General features: G+C 41.4%; 1 protein-coding gene across 1 annotated transcript in view; it reads left to right on the top strand.

Moving 5' to 3' along the window:
• HAT1 (histone acetyltransferase 1) overlaps nucleotides 1-20,502 on the top strand; it is a 68,998-nt gene that overhangs the window by 11,380 nt on the left and 37,116 nt on the right. Inside the window, exon 3 of the mRNA XM_007965359.3 lies at nucleotides 14,409-14,484. Within this exon, the coding sequence (XP_007963550.1) occupies nucleotides 14,409-14,484 (76 nt within the window). The remainder of the gene's footprint in view (nucleotides 1-14,408; nucleotides 14,485-20,502) is intronic.

Below are 20,502 nucleotides of genomic sequence, written 5' to 3' on the forward strand. Positions count from 1 at the left end.
AGTATTGCCCTGTTACCATCTAAATGACTGTAGAGCCAGGTGCAGTGGCTCAGACCTGTAATCCCAGATCTTTGGGAGGCCAAGGCAGAAGGATTGCTTGAGCCCAAAAGCTCAAGGCCAGCCTGGGCAATATAATGAGACCTTGTCGATTAAATAAAATTTTAAAATTAGCCAAGCATGGTTGCGTGCACCTGTAGTCCCAGCTACTTGGGAGGCTGAGGTGGGAGGATCACTTGAGCCGGAGAGGTGGAGTGGAGGTTATAGTGAGCTAGGATCACCCCACTGCACTCCAGTCTGGGTGACATAGCCAGACACTGTCTCAAAAAACAAAATAAAATAAAATAAGTGACTCTAGAATCTATAATCCCTTCTTGGGGATGTCGGTAATTCTTTATCTCTTTTAATGTCTCCCTACAAGTTTATCAGTCTTAGTGATCTTTTCAGCAATTGCCTTTGTCTGTTGTTTATCTGTTTTCTTAATCTTTCATTCTTCTGACTTTGGGTTAATTTTTTTTTCCTCCTTTTGAGACAAGGTTTTGCTCTGTTGCCCAGGCTAGAGTGCAGTGGTGTGATCATGGCTCACTGTAGCCCCAACCTCCTGGCTCAAGTGACCCTCTCACCTCAGCCTTCCAAGTAGCTGGGACTACAGGTGTACACCACCACACTCAGCTAACTTTCGTATTTTTTTTTTTTTTTGTAGAGATGGAGTCTCACTATGTTGCTCAGGGTGGTCTCGAACGCCTAGGCTCAAGTGATCCTCCTGCCTTGGCCTCCCAAAGTGTTAGGATTGTAGGCATGAGCTACCTTACCTAGTCTAATTTGCTCTTTTTAAGATCTTTCTTTTTAAAGTAGACATCTATATAAACTTTAAACTTTCCTTTTCTAATACTAGCATTAATGTTAATAAATTTACCTCTAGTTGCAGTGAGCCAAGATTGCGTCACTGCACTCCAGCCTGGGTGACAAAGCGAGACTCCATCTCAAAAAAAAAGAAAAAAAATTTACCGCTAAATATTGATATAGTTGCATCCCAGCAATTCTGTTATGTTCTATTTTTATTATAGATCAATTCAAAATATTTTTAATTTCCCTTGTGACTTCTTTTTTGACCCATGAGTTATATAGAAGAGTGTTGCTTAATTTCCAAATATTTGGGACTTTTCTAGCTGTCTTAGTGTCACTGATTTCTGAATTAATTCTGTCAAGGTCAGACAATATAGTCTTATTTCAGTCCTTTTAAATTCATTGAGCCTTGTTTTATAGCTCATCCTATAGGATCTGTTTGGTCAGTGTTCTAGGTGCACTGAAAAATAATTTATATTCTGCAGTTTTATGTAGTGTTCTATAAGTGTAAATTGACATAATAGTATTAAAGTCTTTTATATTTTTACTGTCTTTCTAGCAATTATGACAATGGAGAGAACTGTTGAAATCTCCAGCTGGAATTGTGGATTGTCTATGTCTTCAGTCATTAATTTTTGCTTGATGTATTTGCAGCTCTGATATTAGGTACATACAGATTTAGACTTCCTATGTCTTCTTGATGAAATGACCTTACTCATTATAAAATATTTCATCTTTATCTCTGTCTCCTCTTTAACCCATCTTGCTTTATATTTAAGTCTACTTTGTTAGATATTAATATAGAAATGAGAATGTTTTAAACCTGTGAAAAGTAAAAGCATGTTTATATGCTGATGCCAATGATCTATCAGAGAAGAGGGAGATTATATAGGAGTATTTCTGGGAGTATCAGAGAAGGGGAGTATTTGTTGAGTAATATCCTTGACAATGTAAGAGGGGGAAGTATTTTATTAATCAGTGGAAGGATTAGCCTTAGATAGGAGCATGGAGAATTTCTACCATAACAAGATGAAGGAGAGTATACAGGACTTGCTGCAGTAAGCTAGACGGTGTAGAGGAAGCATTTTGTGCAATTTCTTTCTGAACGCTTCTGTTTCCTAAGTGAGATAGGAAGCAAGGTCATCTGTGGAGAATGTGCTTATAGAAGAAGGCATTGGAGGTTTGAGGAAATAGTCATCCAGGTGAGTGGGAGGAGTGAGTAGACTTGAGAACTGTTACAATTGTCAGGTAGCATTTGAGGAAATAGTCATCTAGGTGAGTGGGAGGAGTGAGTAGACTTGAGAACTGTTACAATTGTCAGGTAGCACTAAGGGCCCACTTCAAGTTCTCATGAATATAAAGTGAGGTCAGTCATGTCCAGATGAAAGTGTGCCACAAAGAATAGACATATAGTCAAATTCGACTAGAGTAGGTTTTTTTTTTTTTTTGAGACGGAATTTTGGTCTTGTCATCCAGGCTGGAGTGCAATGGCACGATCTCGGCTCACTGCAACCTCCGCCTCCGGAGTTCAAGCGATTCTCCTGCCTCAGCCTTCCAAGTAGTTGGGATTACAGGCACCCACCACCACGCCCGGTTAATTTTTGTATTTTTAGTAGAGGCAGGGTTTTGCCGTGTTGGCCAGGTTGGTCTCAAACTCCTGACCTCAAGTGATCCACCCACGTCAGCCTCCCAAAGTGCTGGGATTACAGGCGTGAGGCACCGCGCCCAGCCTAGAGTGGGTTTTTTTTTTTTAACCAGTCTGCTATAAAAAAAATTAAGGGCAAGGGATTGAGGATGTTTAGGATGGAGTGATAATATTGATGGGCCATGGAATTCTGCACTGGAAAGGGAGGAAAATGAAGATATGAAGTAGAAGAGGGACAGTGAAATTATGTTCAAATCAATTCATTGTGGCCAGGCACCGTGGCCCATGCCTGTAATCCCAGCACTTTCGGGGGCTGAGGCAGGTGGATCACGAGGTCAGGAGTTCGAGACCAGCCTGGCCAACATGGTGAAACCCCGTCTCTACTAAAGATAAAAAAAATTAGCTAGGCGTGGTGGCACATGCCTGTAATCCCAGCTACTTGGGAGGCTGAGGCAGGAGAATCGCTTGAACCTCGGAAGCTGAGGTTGCTGTAAACTGAGATTGTGCCATTGCATTCCAGCCTGGACAACAAGAGAGAAACGCCGTCTCAAAAAAAAAAGAAAAAATTCATTTTAAGTCCTGGTGGGGGTTTAAGAATTGTTAGAATTGGGATATGGTCGGGTGTGGTAGTTCATGCTTGTAATCCCAGCACTTTGGGAGGCCGAGACAGGAGGATCACTTTAGCCCAGGAGTTTGAGACCAGCTTGGGCAACATAGGGAGACCCCATTTCTACAAAAAATAAAATATTAGCCGGGAGTGGTGGTGCATGCTTGTACTCCCCGCTACTCAGGAGGCTGAGGCAGGAGGATCACCGGAGCCCAGGAGGTTGAGGTTGCAGTGAGCTGTGACTGACTGTGCCACCACACTCCAGCCTGGGTGACACAGCCAGACCCTGTCTCAAAAAACAAAAACAAAAGAATTGGGGGTATAGGGAGTGAGGTAGGAAGATAAATGGTGATGGTAAGATAGTACAATGTTTGAAATAGAGATTAAGGGGGTGTAATTGTAAATAATGATAAATAAAGGCTAGGGCACAACATGAGAATAAGTGGCTAAGGTACAGTAAAGACAGAATTCTTGGGGAGGAATCAAGGAGCTCCAAGGCTGGATTGGAAGATTGATTTTCATTAATTTTGAAGTTACCAAGATTTAAGGCAGTTGTAGTGTTGGAAAGTGCAACAGTGAGCCTGGAGCTAAATTATTCAAAGAATGAGGGAGAGAGATGGAGCATGAGCTTCAAAGCAGTTTGTTCTTAGGGTGTGGGGAGAGAGACATTAGTCTGAAACCAGCAATGAGCAAGGAGGATACCTTGTTCTAGCAGTATGAAGATAGAGAAAACAACCACTACCTGAGAGGTCTGTAAGAGAGGAGCATCCTTAGGGGAGACCCATGTGTGCCAAAGAACTGTTAGCACAGGATAGGAGAGCATTTGATAAAGAGGTTGGGGTTATGGAGAATTTTGGTGGTAACTGACTTCTAAGTTTCACAGTGGTCACAATGAGTTGGGAAGGGGTGGGAAATTAGATGAGTAGTTTTGTACTACTGTATAGGGATGAGAATCCCAGTGATAAGGGAATTTTTAAGAATTGGGCTGCTGTTAATGGGAATAAAGAGTGTGATGGGATTAATTATGGCGTCTCCAAGGAATATTTAATGTTGAGATACCTCATCTTGCAGATTGATTGTGCTGATGGGAATGTTGCCAGCACACTGGGGCCACCCTTATGTTTTAAAATTATATAATTAAGCTTGTTTTTCAATTCAGCATGGCTAGGAAAGGATGTATCGGGCAGTACGCTAAGATTTCAGTTATTTAAAGAACACAGGATTATGAATAAACTTAGATATAGTCCAGAATACAATTAGATACTATGCCCTGTGGGGGCCAGAATCCATTTATGTCTGCATTATGAGCACCTGTTGATAGATCGTATATATTAAATGTGTTAAATACTTAAGTATTTATTTATTTATTTGAGATAGGGTCTGGCTCTGTTGCCCAGACTGGAGTGCAATGGTGTGATCTTGGCTCATTGCAAACTCTGTCTCCCAGGCTCAAGTGATCCTTCCACCTCAGCCTCCCAAGTAGCTGGGACTACAGGTGTGTGCCACCACGCCCAGCAAATTTTTATATTTTTTGTAGAGATGGAGTTTCGCCATGTTGCCGAAGCTGGTCTTGAACTCTTATGTGCTTATTAAACAAGCTTTAAAAATTGATTAAAATAATGTGCCTTGGTAATTTCTTAATTTTACTTTTGGTTAATAAGACATGTAGACTATATCTTCTTTCATACATCTTGCCTCTCCAGAAACTACTGAAGTGATTCTGAGAACTAGAAAGTATATGAACTTATCGCCATACATGGTGGTTCATGCCTGTAAAAGGTGGTGCCACTGACAGAGACACAAAGATTGGAGGAGAAGGCTGGCTCTGGTGGTAGTGTTGCTGCTGGTAGTTGAAGCCAGGAAAAAAGATGAACTCTTAAAGAAACACACTGAAAGAAGGGCAGACCAAGGGCCAAGTCTTGGAAAATGCCTATTATCTAAGGAAGTAGAAGCTAAATAAACCAGGTTAAGTCAGAAAAACAAGGAAGTAAATCAGGATAGTATATAAGTGAGAAAGGAATAATAATATTTCAGGTAGAAAAAGAGTTTAATAACATCCACTGTTATGGAGTTCAACGAGAGTGAAGAAAAGCAAAACATTACTAATTGTACAATAAAGTCATTAGTAACTCTGAAATAGCAGTAGCTTGATGGATAATTATAGTAACTGAGCTGTAGGAAAAAGGGTGGCTGAAGGAGGAGGATCGCTTGAGGCCAGGAGTTTGAGGCCAGCCTAAGCAACATAGCGAGACTTTGTCTCTTAAAAAAATTAAACAATTAGCCAAGTGTGTGGCACACACTTATTGTCTCAGCTACTTGGGAGGCTTAAGCACAGGAGATCAAGGCTGCAGTTAGCTGTGATTGCACACTGCCCTCCAGCCTGGGCAAGAGAGCAAGACCCCATCTATCTGTCTACTGATTCTCTCTCTTTAAAGGAGCTATATCTAAGAGTAGAAGCAATAGGGCAGGGCAGTCATGGTGGCTCACACTTAAAATCCCAGCACTTTGAGAGGCCAAGGCAGGAGGATTGCTTGAGGATGGAGGAGTTCAAAACCAGACTGGGCAACATAGCAAGACTCTGTCTCTACAAAAGAAAGAAAGAAGCAACAGTAAATATATTCAAAAGGAAGAATCATTGCAGGCCCTATGTTCTATATAGCAGCAGTTCCCAACTTTTTTGGCACCAGGGACCAGTTTAGTGGAAGACAATTTTTCTTCAGACCAGGGAGGGGGTGCTTAGGGGTAATGGTTTTGGGATGATTCAAGTGCATTACATTCATTGTGCACTTTTTCTATTATTACATTGTAATTATAATGAAATTATTATACACCTCAGTGTGGAATCAGTTGAAACCCTGAGCTTGTTTTCCTGCAACTAGACAGTCCCATCTAGGGGTGATGGATACAGTGGCACCTGAAGTGTTTTGCTTATGTCCAGTCTACTCTGTAATCTCGTTTTGGTTGCTGTCATTGCAGAAAACCCTGCCTCACGAAGATAAGATGCTGGAAATGGAAGCAGGCTTTTCAGTACTTTTGTGGCAATCGCAGGATGTTCTGCCTTGATTTTAATTCAGAACATAAGGAGATTTGAAGTTGTCTGAATACTTTTTTTTTTTTTTTTTTTTTGAGACAGGTCTCACTCTGTTGTCCACACTGGATTGCAGTGGCATGATCTCAGCTCACTGCAACCTCCGCTTCCTGGATTCAAGCGATTCTCATGCCTCAGCCTCCCAAGTAGCTGGGACTACAGGCGCATACCACCAAACCCCACTAAATTTTATAATTTTAGTAGAGACGGGGTTTCGCCATGTTGCTCAGGCTGGTCTTGAACCACTGGGCTCAAGCAGTTCGCCTGCCTCGGCCTTCTAGAGTGCTGGGATTACAGATGTGAGCCACCACACCCGGCTTCAAACGCACTTTTAAGGCCACCTTCATTTGCAGTCTCAAGCAGTTGACCCTGTTCCAGCACGGACAAAGTCGATTCACTTGACTTATTCAAAAATGGGTCACGGATCCATTCCTTCCCAGTTCAGGGTTCTTTTGTGGTTGGGAAACAATGCTCAAACTCTTTTGAAAGCTGAGATAGGTGATCGTGCACCAGCTGGGAGTAAGAGGACCCTGTGAGCCAGGGCCTTTCAAAATCTCTGCTAATGTTTGAAACATTTCAACAATCCCAGTGTTCACTTGTCACCCTCATACTTCCACTTTGGCTTTGAATGCAGTCACTTTATCTGCCAACTTGAACACAATTGTTGTTCTCCCTTGAAGTGATAGATCACGTTTGTTAAGCAGGTTAAATATGTCGCAAAAATAATCAAGTTTTGTGACCCATTCTATGTCACTGAAATGTGCTGCCCGTGGTGACTGTTTTTCTAAAAGAAATCTCTGGAGCGGCTGTTGTAACCCAAAAACTTTAGCCAGTGATCTACCTTTAGAAAGCTATCTCACTTCTGTGTATAAGAGAAAATATGTGTGCTCTGTGCTCTGTGCCCATCTCCTCACAGAGTGGTGTGAACAGATGTGAGGTAAGGGCATATACTTTAATGTGGTTGATAATTTTAATTACATCCTGCAAAATGTTAAGTTCAGGTGACATTTTTTAGCTAGCCAGCATTACTCAATGGATGAAATAGTGCATAGATTCACATTTGGAAGTGACTTATTTTTCTTTTTTTTTTAAGACAGGGTCTCATTTTATTGCACAAGCTGAGTGCTGTGGCACAGTTATGGCTCACTGTGGCCTCAACTTTCTGAGCTCAAGCAGTTCTGCCCGGGACTACAGGCACATGCCACCACACCCAGCTAATTTTTTATTATTTGTAGAGGAAAGAGTATCACTGTGTTGCCCAGGCTGGTCTCAAACTCTTGGACTCAAGCGATTCTCACACCTCAGCCTCCCAAAGTGCTGGGATCACAGGCATGAGCCACTGCATCCGGTCAAGGTGACCTCTTTGACCTGCATAATGAAACCAGAAAGCTGTTCAGTCATGGCAACCGCTTCGTCCATGCATATACCAACACAAAATGACCAATTCAGTTTTCCTGATACGTAATCATTCAAAGACTTGAATAGTTCTGCAGTGTGGTATTGGTTGTCAAGAAAAGTACACATAACGTATCCTCATGCACATCCTCCTGAAATATATTGCACAAAAACAAGCATTGTTGCCGTGTTGTCCACATTGGTAGACTCGTCAGCCTGGGTTGTACACCACAGTGACTCACCCCTCTCTAACAATTGTGCCTCAGCATCCCCTGCTATTTCATCAATTCTTCTAGTTATGGTATGAGCCTAAGGAGGAACATGTGCCACCTTTTGAACTGGAGCCTCTCCTAAAAGTTCATGACAAATGTCGTTAGCAGCAGGCAGGATTAACTCTTCACCAGTAGTAAAGGGCTTCTTAGTTTTAGCAATGTGGTTAGCCATTAAGAATGATGCCCTCAGTGCAGACACATTTGACAAAGTGGTGGCCTTCAGTAAATTGCTTCTATTCTTCATGTTCATGTTTTTTTCTTTTGAGAACTCCAAAGGCTTGTCTTTTAATACAGGGTGCTTGGATTCCATGTAACTAAGCAGTTTTGAAGGTTTCATGGCTTTGTTGGATAGCTGGTCACCATGTACTATACAAAGAGAGCTTGGAGAATGTGAATCACCTGTCACAGTGAACCCATAATTTAAGTAGGACTCTTGGTATTTTACATGCAGCTTTATTTTTGTTGGCAGTCTTAGAGTCTTCTGCTGTCTCATCATTGGGTCTTTCCCCTTTTTCAGAGAAGCTTTCCAGTGACATTTGTTTTTTACTCATTTTGGCTAGGGTTAGCAAAAAGACTTAACCAAAACTGTGACTGAGACAAGTGTACAGTGTGAAAAAGAGTCACAGATGGAAGTGGCAAATAAAATAATGGGTTGGCAACATGGGGACTAAAATAAATGTTGGATTCTGACTTAAAGCCTGCCACTAGATGCAGCTGTACAATGGAACTACATGAATTCACTTGCCACTATAAAGCCTGCCACCAGATGCAGCTTAATTGTCACTAGCCAGTCACTACTCACTGATATGGTTGGTGGGTTTTTTTGTTGTTTTTGTTTTTGTTTTGAGACGGAGTCTCGCTGTGTTGCCCCGGCTGGAGTACAGTGGCGCGATCTTGGCTCACTCCAACCTCCACCTCCTGGGTTCAAGTGATTCTTCTGCCTCAGCCTCAGGAGTAGCTGTGATGACAGGTGTGCGCCACCACGGCCGGCTAAGTTTTGTATTTTTAGTAGTGACGGGGTTTCTCCTTGTTGGCCAGGCTGGGCTGATAGGGTTTTCATATGAGTCTGCAAGCAATTGATTTATTATGGTCTCTATGCAGTCAAACCTCTCTGCTAACATTAATCTGTATTTGCATCCTCTCCCTAGTGCTGGTATCACTGCCTCAGCTCCACCTCAGATCATCGGGCATTAGATTCTCATAAGGAGCATTCAACCTAGATCCCTTGTATGTGCAGTTCTCAATAGGGTTTTTGCTCCTATGAGAATCTAATGCCACTGCTGATCTGATAGGAGGTGACACTCAGGCAGTAGTGCAAGCAGTGGGGAACAACGGTAAGTACAGATGAAGCTTTTCTAGGTTACCCACTACTCATTTCCTGCTGTTCAGCCTGGTTCTTAACAGGCCACAAACCGATATATGGGGTTTGGGGACCCCTCCTATAGAGCAATAAGGTGCCATTTAGTATTCCAGACCAAGCTTCCATTTTTCTACAAAAGCGTGAGTGACATAGATTTTGTTTTTGTTTTTGTTTTTTGAGATGGAGTCTTGCTCTGTCGCCCAGGCTGGAGTGCAGTGGCCTGATCTTGGCTTACTACAACCTCTGCCTCCTGGGTTCAAGCGATTCTCCTAGTTCAGCCTCCTGAGTAGCTGGGATTACAGGTGCACACCACCACACCCAGCTAAGTTTTGTAATTTTAATAGAGGCGGGGCTTCACCATGTTGGCCAGGCTGGTCTCGAACTCCTGACCTCAGGTGATCTACCTGCCTCAGCCTCCCAACGTGCTGGGATTACAGGCGTGAGCCACTGTGCCCAGCTGCGACATAGGTTTTTAGTACTTATTTTGAATTGTTTCAGTTTTTTATACTGTTTATTTTTTCTGGGTATCAGGGTAATACATATTTTGCAGAAAATTTGGAAAGTACATAGAAGTTTATGAAATAAAAATTATCCATAATTCATCACTCAAAATACCTACTTCTGTATTATAATTTGGGTTGTTTTCTTATAGTATTTTTTATTATATATTCATTTCTATTGTTTCTCTTTTATAAAATTGAGGTTACCATATCATGTTCTGTTCACTTTGCATTGTGAACATTTTTCTGTTTGTCATGATAACATGTTTAATAATTATGTAAGCCATTTCATGTATTTACTGTAATTTATTTAATCATTTGCCTGTGACATTTGGGTTGCTTGTTTGCTGTGCTGCCATAACTGCCTTATAAAGACTTGAAAATATTTAATGTTTCTGATATCCTAGAGAAAGTTCACATTTTATACATGTTCTCAAGTAACATATATATATGTCACACTGATTGAACCTTAAATCCGCTAAATACCAACTTTTAGTTCCTATCTTCTGTGGACCAAATTTTTTATTATTAAATATTAAAATATTAAAACTCACTAATTTGGATGACGGGCATCAGAAGAAGGCCAGTCTGAATTTTAGAAATAATTATCATAACTAGGCTTAAGATAACTTTTCTTACTCATTACTTGTTCTTTTCTTTATGTCTTTTTACCCATCACTACCAAAATGTCATATAATATACATATTATATTTGAAAATTAATTTTTCAGAATTTCTAGATATTTCCAAACATTTTCAAACACTAGAGATGTAGTAGTTGTGAATTTTTAGGTTAATGAGTCTGGACATACTTGACTATTTTTTTTAACGATTACAGGCATAAAAAAAATACAGTGCTGGCTGGGCATGGTGACTCTGCCTGTAATCGCAGCACTTTGGGAGGCTGAGGCGGGCGGATCACCTGAGGTCAGGAGTTTGAAACCAGCCTGGCCAACATGGCGAAACCCCGTCTCTACTAAAAATGCAAAAATTAGCTGGGCACTAATTTTTGGGTGGTGGGTGCCTGTAATCCCAGCTACTCAGGAGGCTGAGGCAAGAAAATCGCTTGAACCCGGGAGGTGGAGGAGGTTGCAGTAAGCCAAGATCAAGCCATTGCACTCCCGCTTGGGCGACAGAGAGAGAATCTGTCTCAAAAAAAAAAAAAAAAAAGGAAACTAAGCAATGTCTGTGATCCCATCACTCTGCTTTTTCAAATCTTAACATTTGGCTGCATTTGCCTAGACTTCTTTTTTTTCTTTAAATTTTGTTATGAAAAATTTTAAACACAAAACAATTGAGAGAATAAAACAATACTCCTGTATATTTAACACCTAGATTCAACAGTTAACATTTTGCCATATTTGCTTTAGTGTGTGTGTATTTTTGCTGAATTATTTGACAGGAGGTATCTAAACATCACGACACTTTCCTATAGTGTATCTCCTAATATATGGACATTCATATGTATATGCCCATAATACTGTTATCACACTTAAGAAAATTAATGGTAATTTTTTTCAATACTGTGTAATTTCTGGTTTCCCTAGTTGCCATCAAAACACTTTAATAGCTTTTAAAAAAATTAGGCCAGGCATAGTGGCTCACACCTATAATTCCAGCACTTTGGGAGGCTGAAGTGGGAGGATGGCTTGAGCCCAGAAATTGGATACGAGCCTGGGCAACAAAGTAAGACCCCCATCTCTATAAAAACTTTAAAAAATTAGTTGTTCATGGTGGTTTGCGCTTGTAGTCTCAGCTATGTGAAAGGCTGAGGCTGGAAGATCTTTTGAGCCCAGGAGTTCAAGGTTGCAGTGAGCTGTGATTGTGCCACTGCACTCCAGCCTGGGTGACAAGGAGACCCTGTCTCAAAAAAAATTAAAAAAAATTACTTAAGGATCCAGTAAGGGATTATGTACTGCATTTGGTCATAATGTTTCTTAAATAATCTCTTTTAATGCAGAGCAGTCCCTTTCCGTCCACATGCAACTTTTCCCCTACATGACATTAATTTATTTGGGAGAGTAAAGTCATTGCACAGAACTATTAGGTAAATCTACATTCTGGATTTGTGTATTTCCTTTTGATGTTAGTTTAACTTCCTCCTCTATCCTCTGTATTTCTGGCAAATTGGAAGGTAAAAAGCTTGATTAGATTTAAAATAAAAAATTTTGGCGAGAAAACTTCATGGGTGATGCAGCATACAGTTGGTCCTTGAACAACACTGCTTTGTGTGGGTCCACTTACACATGGATTTTTTTTTCCTATCAAATGCAGATAGAAAATATAGTGTTTGGGACACCAGACAGAACTACAGGACTTGAGTATCGTGGATTTTGGTGCAGTCAGGGGTCCTGGAGCCAGTCTCTTGAGTATACTGAAGGATGACTGTACTTCATACTGCATTGAATCAGGAGGCACATAATGTTCTGTCCCACAATGAATGATGCTAAGTTAGATCATTTGGAAAGCAGGTGACTACCAGATCTCTACAGTGAAAATATACCTTTTCTTCTGTAAATTAGTAATCTGCTGGTGATACTTTGGCATGCAGGGAATGACCTGGTCTGTGAGGACAGTGTTAGAAATTTTTCATCTACAATTTATCTACCCCCCGCCCACCCCCCGAGACAGAGTCTCTCTTGGTCGCCCAGGCTAGAGTGCAGTGGTGCAATCTCAGCTCAATGCAACCTCCTCCTCCCAGGCTCAAGCGATTCTCATGCTTCAGCCTCCAGAGTAGTTGGGATTATAGGGACCCACCACCATGCCTGGCTAATTTTTATATTTTAGTAGAGATGGGGTTTCACCATGTTGGTTAGGCTGGTCTTGAACTCCTGACCTCAAGTGGTCCGCCTGCCTCAGCCTCCCAAAGTGCTGGGATTACAGGTGTGAGCCACTGCGCCCAGCCCTGCAATTTATCTTTTCATTCTTCAATTGCTTAAGAATTGTTCGGCCCTGCGCGGTGGCTCAAGCCTGTAATCCCAGCACTTTGGGAGGCTGAGGTGGGCGGATCACGAGGTCAGGAGATGGAGACCATCCTGGCTAACACGGTGAAACTCCGTCTCTACTAAAAAATACAAAAAACTAGCTGGGCGAGGTGGCGGGCACCTGTGGTCCCAGCTACTCGGGAGGCTGAGGCAGGAGAATAGCGTGAACCCGGGAGGCAGAGCTTGCAGTGAGCTGACTCCAGCCTGGGTGACAGAGTGAGACTCCGTCTCAAAAAAAAAAAAAAAAAAAGAATTTTTTAATGAATAAAATTTTCTTCGTAAGATAAATTTTATCAGGAAAATGTCCAGTATTTCAGTACTCACAGCAAATACAAATAAAAATAACAAAAGGATACCCATTCCATCTTAGATTGATAGAAATTAAAGTTGAGGGTACAGAGTATCCTTGAGTACAGCAGAGTGCTTTCAAGGATGTAGGGAACAAAGGAGTTTACAAACTATGGGTATATAAACTGCTTGTGGGTATATAAACTGTTACAGTATTTTTATAGGGCACTTTAGCTATATATATAATTTTTTTTTTTTTTTTTTTGAGACAGTCTCTGTCGCCCAGGCTGGAGTGCAGCGGCATGATCTTGGCTCACCGCAATCTCTACCTCCTGGATTTAAGCGATTCTCCTGCCTCAGCCCCCCAAGTAGCTGGGTCTACAGGCATGCGCCACCACAGCCAGCCAATTTTTTTTTTTTTTTTTTTTTTTTTAAGAGAGAGAGAAGGTCTCACTCTATTGGCCAGGCTGGAGTGCAGTGGCAGGATCTCGGCTCACTGCAACCTCCACCTCCTGGGGTCAAGCAGTTCTTCTGCCTCAACCTCCCAAGTAGCTGGGATTACAGGTGTGTGCCACCATGCCCGGCTAATTTTTGTATTTTTAGTAGAGACGGGGTTTCACCATGTTGGCCAGGCTGGTATTGAACTCCTAACCTCAGGTAATCTGCCCACCTCGGCCTCCCAATGTGTTGGGATTACAGGCATGAGCCACTGTGCCTGGCCTAATTTTTGTATTTTTAGTAGAGACGGTTTCACCATGTCAGCCAGGCTGGGTGCAAACTCCTGACCTCAGGTGATCCGCCTGCCTTGGCCTCCCAAAGTGCTGGGATTACAGGCATGAGCCACTGCACTTGGCCACTTTAGCAATATTTATACAAATATTTTGGTACTCTCCCCCTAGTTTTTTACTGCCAGGAATTTCCCCTGTGTAAAAGTACAGCAGGATGTATATAAAGATGTCATCACAGTATTACTTTTTAATAGCAAAAAACAAACATGAGAACAACATAAATGTCATCTAGTAGTCAAAAAGAATGACTTCATCAAACTCAGGTTATTGTTATTATCAGAATGTTTCTTACAGCATCCTGTTTTCATTTGCTGTAACTTTTCTTATCTCAAAGTGTCTTTTTGTTTTTCCTTTACTCTTTGCATTGTGCATAAACATGGAAAAATAAAAATAAATCAGGTGCCTCTGTCATACCTCGCCTTCTAATTCTTAGAATAAGTAAGCACTCAAAGTAATATTTTAATTTTCATTGTTCATTAGTCTCTTGAGAATACAGTGTAAATAAATCACATAATGGAGAAGTGACACTTTGAGTAAGAAAAATGTTGGCTGTATCCTAGTTATACTGAAATTCATGAAATAGAAATACCTGTCACCTTCAATATCTTTAATATCTCTATTTTTTGTCCCTTTAAACAGTTCGTTTTCCTGAAGATCTTGAAAATGACATTAGAACTTTCTTTCCTGAGTATACCCATCAACTCTTTGGGGATGAGTAAGTAACTTAGTAAAATGTTTGCCAAATTAGTATGGAAAAAAAAATTTCATTCTTTTTCTTTGAGGAAATCAAATTTTATTTTCTTTACTCTTATTTTTTATGTGGTTTATCTTAAAATATATGTTATAACGGTGTTTTTTTTACATTGAGACACAGGTCATTTTAATACCTACCATTTAGTGCTATAAATGCATTATTTAATTCTCACAACAGTATTAATGATGGTATTATTATTTGCTACTTTGTGTACTGATGGAATTGGATAATTGTTTATGAACATACAAATGGCTGGAGTGTAGACTTTAGGCAATCTGACTCCAGAGCCCATAATCATAACTACTACTTTTTTCTGCCTACCATTTTGCTAAATTACTTCTAGTAGCATGTATTCCCCTAAAGCTGTAATAGAAAGCTTAAGTTGTTGTTCTGTGATTAAATAAGCAGTTGAGAGAAGTTTGTTTATTATTTATTTATTTATTTATTTTTGAGATAGGGTCTCACTCTGTCATGCAGGCTGGAGTGCAGTAGTGTGATCAAAGCTCATTGAGCCTGAACCTCCTGGGCATAAGCAGTCCTCCCACCTGAGCCTCTGAGTAGCTGGGACTACAGGCACACACCACCATGCCTGGTTTTTTTTTTTTTTTTTTTTTTTTTTTGTAGAGATTGGGTCTTCCTGTATTGCCCAGGCTGGTCTTGAACTCCTGGACTCAAGTGATCCTTCCACTTGCACCTCCCAAAGAGCTGGAACTACAGACATGAACCACTGTACCTGCCCTGCAGTTTATTTTTTAGAAGGAACTTTAAAGAGATGTCCCAGGCCGGGTGCAGTGGCTCATGACTGTAATCCCAACACTGTGGGAGGCCAAGGTCGGCAGATTGCCTGAGGTCAGGAGTTCCAGACCGGCCTGGCTAACATGGCGAAACCCCGTCTCTATTAAAAATACTAAAATTAGCCAGGCGTGGTGGCACACGCCTGTAGTCCCGGCTACTCGGGAGGCTGAGGCAAGAGAAACACTTCAACCCAGGAGGCAGAGATTGCAGTGAGCCGAGATCGCACCACTGCACTCCAGCTTGTGCGACAGAGCGAGACTGTATCAGAAAAAACAAAAACAAAATAAAGATATGTCCCAGTATATTTAACACTGCTCTTTAATTTCCTATACTTTGATTACATCATTGAAATAGTTACTTTTTAAAAAATTTTGAAAACATTTCACATTTGCAGAATGTTGCAAGAATAGTACAGTGATCTCTGTATATTTTTTTACCTGGATTCACCAGTTGCCATTTAGCTACATTTGCTTTAATCATTGTCTCTTCTTCTTCTTGTTGAACCATTTGAGAGTAGGTTGCAGATATATCCTGATCCTTTACCCCTCATTTCTCTTCAGTATGTATTTCCTAAAAGTAAAGTTAATAATCATGGAAGAGTTGTAAAAGTTCAGGAAATTTAACGTTGATATAGAGTCTCGCATTATTGCCCAGGCTGGAGTGCAGTGGTGCTATCTCAACTCACTGCAACCTCTGCTTCCTGGGTTCAGATGATTCTCCTGCCTCAGCCTCCCAAGTAGCTGAGCTTACAGACGCCCACCACCACATCCAGCTAACTTTTGTATTTTTAGTAAAGACAAGATTTCACCATCTTGGTCAGGTTGGTCTCAATCTCCTGACCTCAAGTGATCACCCACCTTGGCCTCCCAAAGTGCTGGGATTACAGGCATGAGCTACCTACCATGCCTGGCCTGATACAGTACTATCTTCTAATATACAGTCCATGTTTCGGATTTTGTCAGTTGATTTCTGGTAATTCTTTTATAGCAATTTTCTCCAATCCTGGATCCAATACAGAATCATACTGTATTTCGTTGTCATATTTCTTCATTCTTCTTTAATCTGAAACAGATCCTCAGCATTTTTTTTTTCCTAACAGACATTTTTGTAGGGTATAGGCTAATTTTGTAGAACTGTTATATTGGATTAATTTGATTGGTTTATTTATGATTAAACTCAGATAATGCATATTTTTGCTGTGCCATTACAGAAATGGTATTGTGTCCTCAGTGTATCAAATCAGGAAGTCCGTGATATCACTTTGTCCCTTGTTGGTTAAGTTAACTTGGGTCACCTAGTTTAGAGGTGGCTGCCAGGTTTTTCCACTATAAAGTTAATGTTTTTTCCTTTGTAATTTGTAAGTAGTTTGTAGGGAGATACTGAGAGACTGAAAATATCCTGTTTTCCATCAAGCTTTCACCCAGAAGTTTTAGCATCCATTAATGATTCTTGCTTGAATCATTTACTATGATGATTGTAAAATGGTGATTTTGTAACTCTTCCATACTTTTTTCATTTATTAGTTGGGCGTGCTACTATAAGAAAGAGCTCTTCTTCTTCCCTTTATTTATTTATTTATTTATTTATTTATTTATTTATTTATTTATTGAGACGGAGTCTCGCTCTGTCGCCCAGGCTGGAGTGCAGTGGCCGGATCTCAGCTCACTGCAAGCTCCGCCTCCCGGGTTCACACCATTCTCCAGCCGCAGCCTCCGAGTAGCTGAGACTACAGGCGCCCACCACCTCGCCCAGCTAGTTTTTTGCATTTTTTTTTAGTGGAGATGGGGTTTCACCGTATTAGCCAGGATGGTCTTGATCTCCTGACCTCGTGATCCACCCGTCTCGGCCTCCCAAAGTGCTGGGATTACAGGCTTGAGCCACCGCGCCCGGCCTATTTCTTTATTTATATCAAACTCAGGGATTTTGTTTTTGTTTTTGTTTTCTTGAGACAGATCTTGCTCTGTCACCCAGGCTGAAGTGCAGTGGTGCGATCACAGCTCACTGCAGCCTTGAACTCACAGGCTCAAGCAGATCCTCCCACCTCAGCCTCCTAAGGAGCTGGGACCATAGATGGGTACCACCATGCCCAACTGATTTTTGAAAATGTTTTGGCCGGGTGCAGTGGCTTACACCTATAATCCCAAAACTTTGAGAGGCTGAGGCGGGAGGATTGCCAGAGCTCAGGAGTTGGCAACCAGCCTGGGCAACATGGTGAAACCATGCTCTACTAAAATACAAAAAATTAGCCAGGTGTGGTGGCATGTGCCTGTAGTCCTGGCTACTTGGGAGGCTGAGGCAGGAGAATTGCCTGAACCTGGGAGGCAGAGGTTGCAGTGAACTGAGATTGCACCACTGCACACCAGCCTGGGCAACAGAGCGAGACTCCGTCTCAAAAAACAGAAAAAAAGTTTTTTTTTAAAAAGAGATGGGGATCTCCCTATGTTGACCAGGCTGGTGTTGAACTCCTGGACTCAAGTGATCCTCCTGCCTTGGCTTCTCAAAGTGTTGGGATTACATGCATGAACCACCGCACCTGGCTAAGGATTCTTTTAAAATTCAGTGGGTTATGTACAGTCTGTTTCTGCTACTAATTTTGATGCTCAGATTATCCCAGATTTGGCAAGTGGCCACCCTTTCAGACATTTTTGAGTCTTTCTGATATGTCCTTATAATTTTGGTGATAGTTTACTTTCTCGCACAATAAGATGCTTCCAGATTCATCTTGTACTTTCCCTATTAGTTCTGTAGTCAGTCTCCCATGGAACCCCTGGTTTGTTGTAGTAGGAAAGGGTTATTTAGACATAGTGGACATTTAAATATTTCCCTTCATGTCTTTTTCCCCCCATGCATTATTTTAACATCATTGACATATTTCTTTAATGTGTGGGAGTTTTGGGTTTTTTTGTGTGTTTGTTTTTTGAGATGAAGCCTTGCTCTGTTGCCCAGGCTGGAATGCAGTGGCATGATCTTCTTGGCTCATTGCATCCTCTGCCGCCTCCCAGTTCAAGCGATTCTCATGTCTCAGCCTCCCAAGTGGCTGGGACTACAGGCCTGCGCCACCACACCCAGCTAATTTTTTTTTTTTTTCTAGTTTTAGTAGAGACAGGATTTTGGCATGTTGGCCAGGCTAGTCCCAAACTCTGGAGCTCAGACAGTCTGCCCACTTCAGCCTCCCAAAGTCCTAGGATTACAGGCGTGAGCCACTGCACCCAGCCATATTTAATGTGTGGCTTTTTGTTGTTGTTGTTTGCTTGTTTTTTTGAGATGGAGTCTCACTCCGTCGCCCAGGCTGGAATGCAGTGGTGCAATCTCAGCTCACTGTACCCTCCGCCTCCCAGGTTCAAGCGATTATCCTGCCTCAGCTTCTCAAGTAAATGGGACTACAGACATGTGCCATCATACCCAGCTAATTTTTGTATTTTCAGTAGAGACAGGGTTTCCCCCTGTTGGCCAGGCTGGTCTTGAACTCCTGACCTCAGGTGATTCACCTGCCTTGGCCTCCCAAAGTGCTGGGATTACAGGCATGAGCCACTGTGCCCAGCCTTAATGTGTGTTTTGTATTGAGACGGAGTTTTGCTCTTGTTGCCCAGGCTGGAGTGCAATGAATGGCGCAATCTCAGCTCACTGCAACCTGCACCTCCTGGGTTCAAGTGATGCTCCTGCCTCAGCCTCCTGAGTCACTAGGATTACAGGCGCCTGCCACCATGCCCAGCTAATTTTTGTTATTTTCAGTAGAGATGGGGTTTTGCCATGCTGGCCAGGCTGGTCTTGAACTTCTGACCTCAGGTGACCCACCTGCCTCGGCCTTCCAAAGTGCTGGGATTATAGGTGTGAGCCACTGCACCAGGCCCTTATTGTGTTCTTAAGTCAACAAATGTCTCTTCCTGCAACGAATTTCTTGTGAATTTTTCATTATTAATGTACAGATTAGGGATTTTATGTGCTTTCACATATTAGTAATTATATCTTATAATACATAAATTAATGCCAAAATTTCAGCCCTTTATATTTTAAACAGGTTTTACTTTATTATAAAAATAATATTTTCTCTTTGGAGTTCTATCTTTAAAGAGACATTGTTTTATTCTCTACATTTTACTACTTTAAAAAATGTGTATAGTAATATCTTAGTGGATAAGATCTAGTTTTACAGATAGTGCTTCTTTTTAATTTTTTGAGACAGAGTCTTGCTCTGTTGCCCAGGCTGGAGTGCAGTGGTGCAATCTCAGCTCACTGCAATCTCCACCTCCTGGGTTCAATCTATTCTTTTGCCTCAGCCTCTTGAGTAGCTGGGATTACAGGCAACCACCACCACACCAGCGTTTTTTTGGTGTGTGCGTGTGTGTGTGTTTTTAGTAGAGACGGGGTTTCACCGTGTTGGCAGGCAGGTCTTGAACTCCTGACCTCAAGTGATACCCCCCCGCCTCAGCCTCCCAAAGTGCATGACACTGCTCCTTTCAAACACTTTTCTTTCACAATTCACTTTCTAAAAAAATCAGAATACAGCTTTATTGCGATATATACTGTGCAATTCATTTACTTAAAGTGTACAAATCAGTGGTTTTTAATGTATTCAGAGTTGTGCAAACACAGTCAATTTTGGAACATTGCCATTACTTCCATCAAAAACCCTAGAATTCATTAATAGTCAGTTTCCTTTACCCTGACCCCTAGTCTTAGGCAGTCACTAATCTACTTTCTGTCTCTATAGATTTACCTATTCTGGATAATTTAGAGTTCACTTTTTAGAAGACTTTTAAGCTGGAAAAAGGAATATTAAGCATAAATGTGATGGCAGGGAGCAGGGGTGGAAAAATTAGCAGCAGTTCCATATCTGCCTGTTGAGTTCATAGAGCAGTTTACTTGTGGTCAGGTAGGTGCTATCGCTGCAGCTCTGGATTTTGGTGATTCAGTAAGCGGTAAGTTGGAGGGACTGGTCCAAGGCTTGGTAGCTGCTTGCCTAGCCAGCTCCTAGTTTAACACTACTTCTCTCATTTGAAATGCCTTCTAATACTGGTAATAGTAGCAGCAGCAGCAACAGTAGCAATAGTATTAAATGTCTGACATTTATTGAGTACTTATACAATGTGCCAGTTTTATAAGTAGTTTACATGTATTAACTTATTTAACTCAAACAACATTCCCGACTTAGGCAACATTCCTGAGTTATTCTATTTTAGATGA

The sequence above is a fragment of the Chlorocebus sabaeus genome, chromosome 10, assembly GCF_047675955.1.
Source record: "Chlorocebus sabaeus isolate Y175 chromosome 10, mChlSab1.0.hap1, whole genome shotgun sequence".
NCBI lineage: Eukaryota > Metazoa > Chordata > Mammalia > Primates > Cercopithecidae > Chlorocebus > Chlorocebus sabaeus.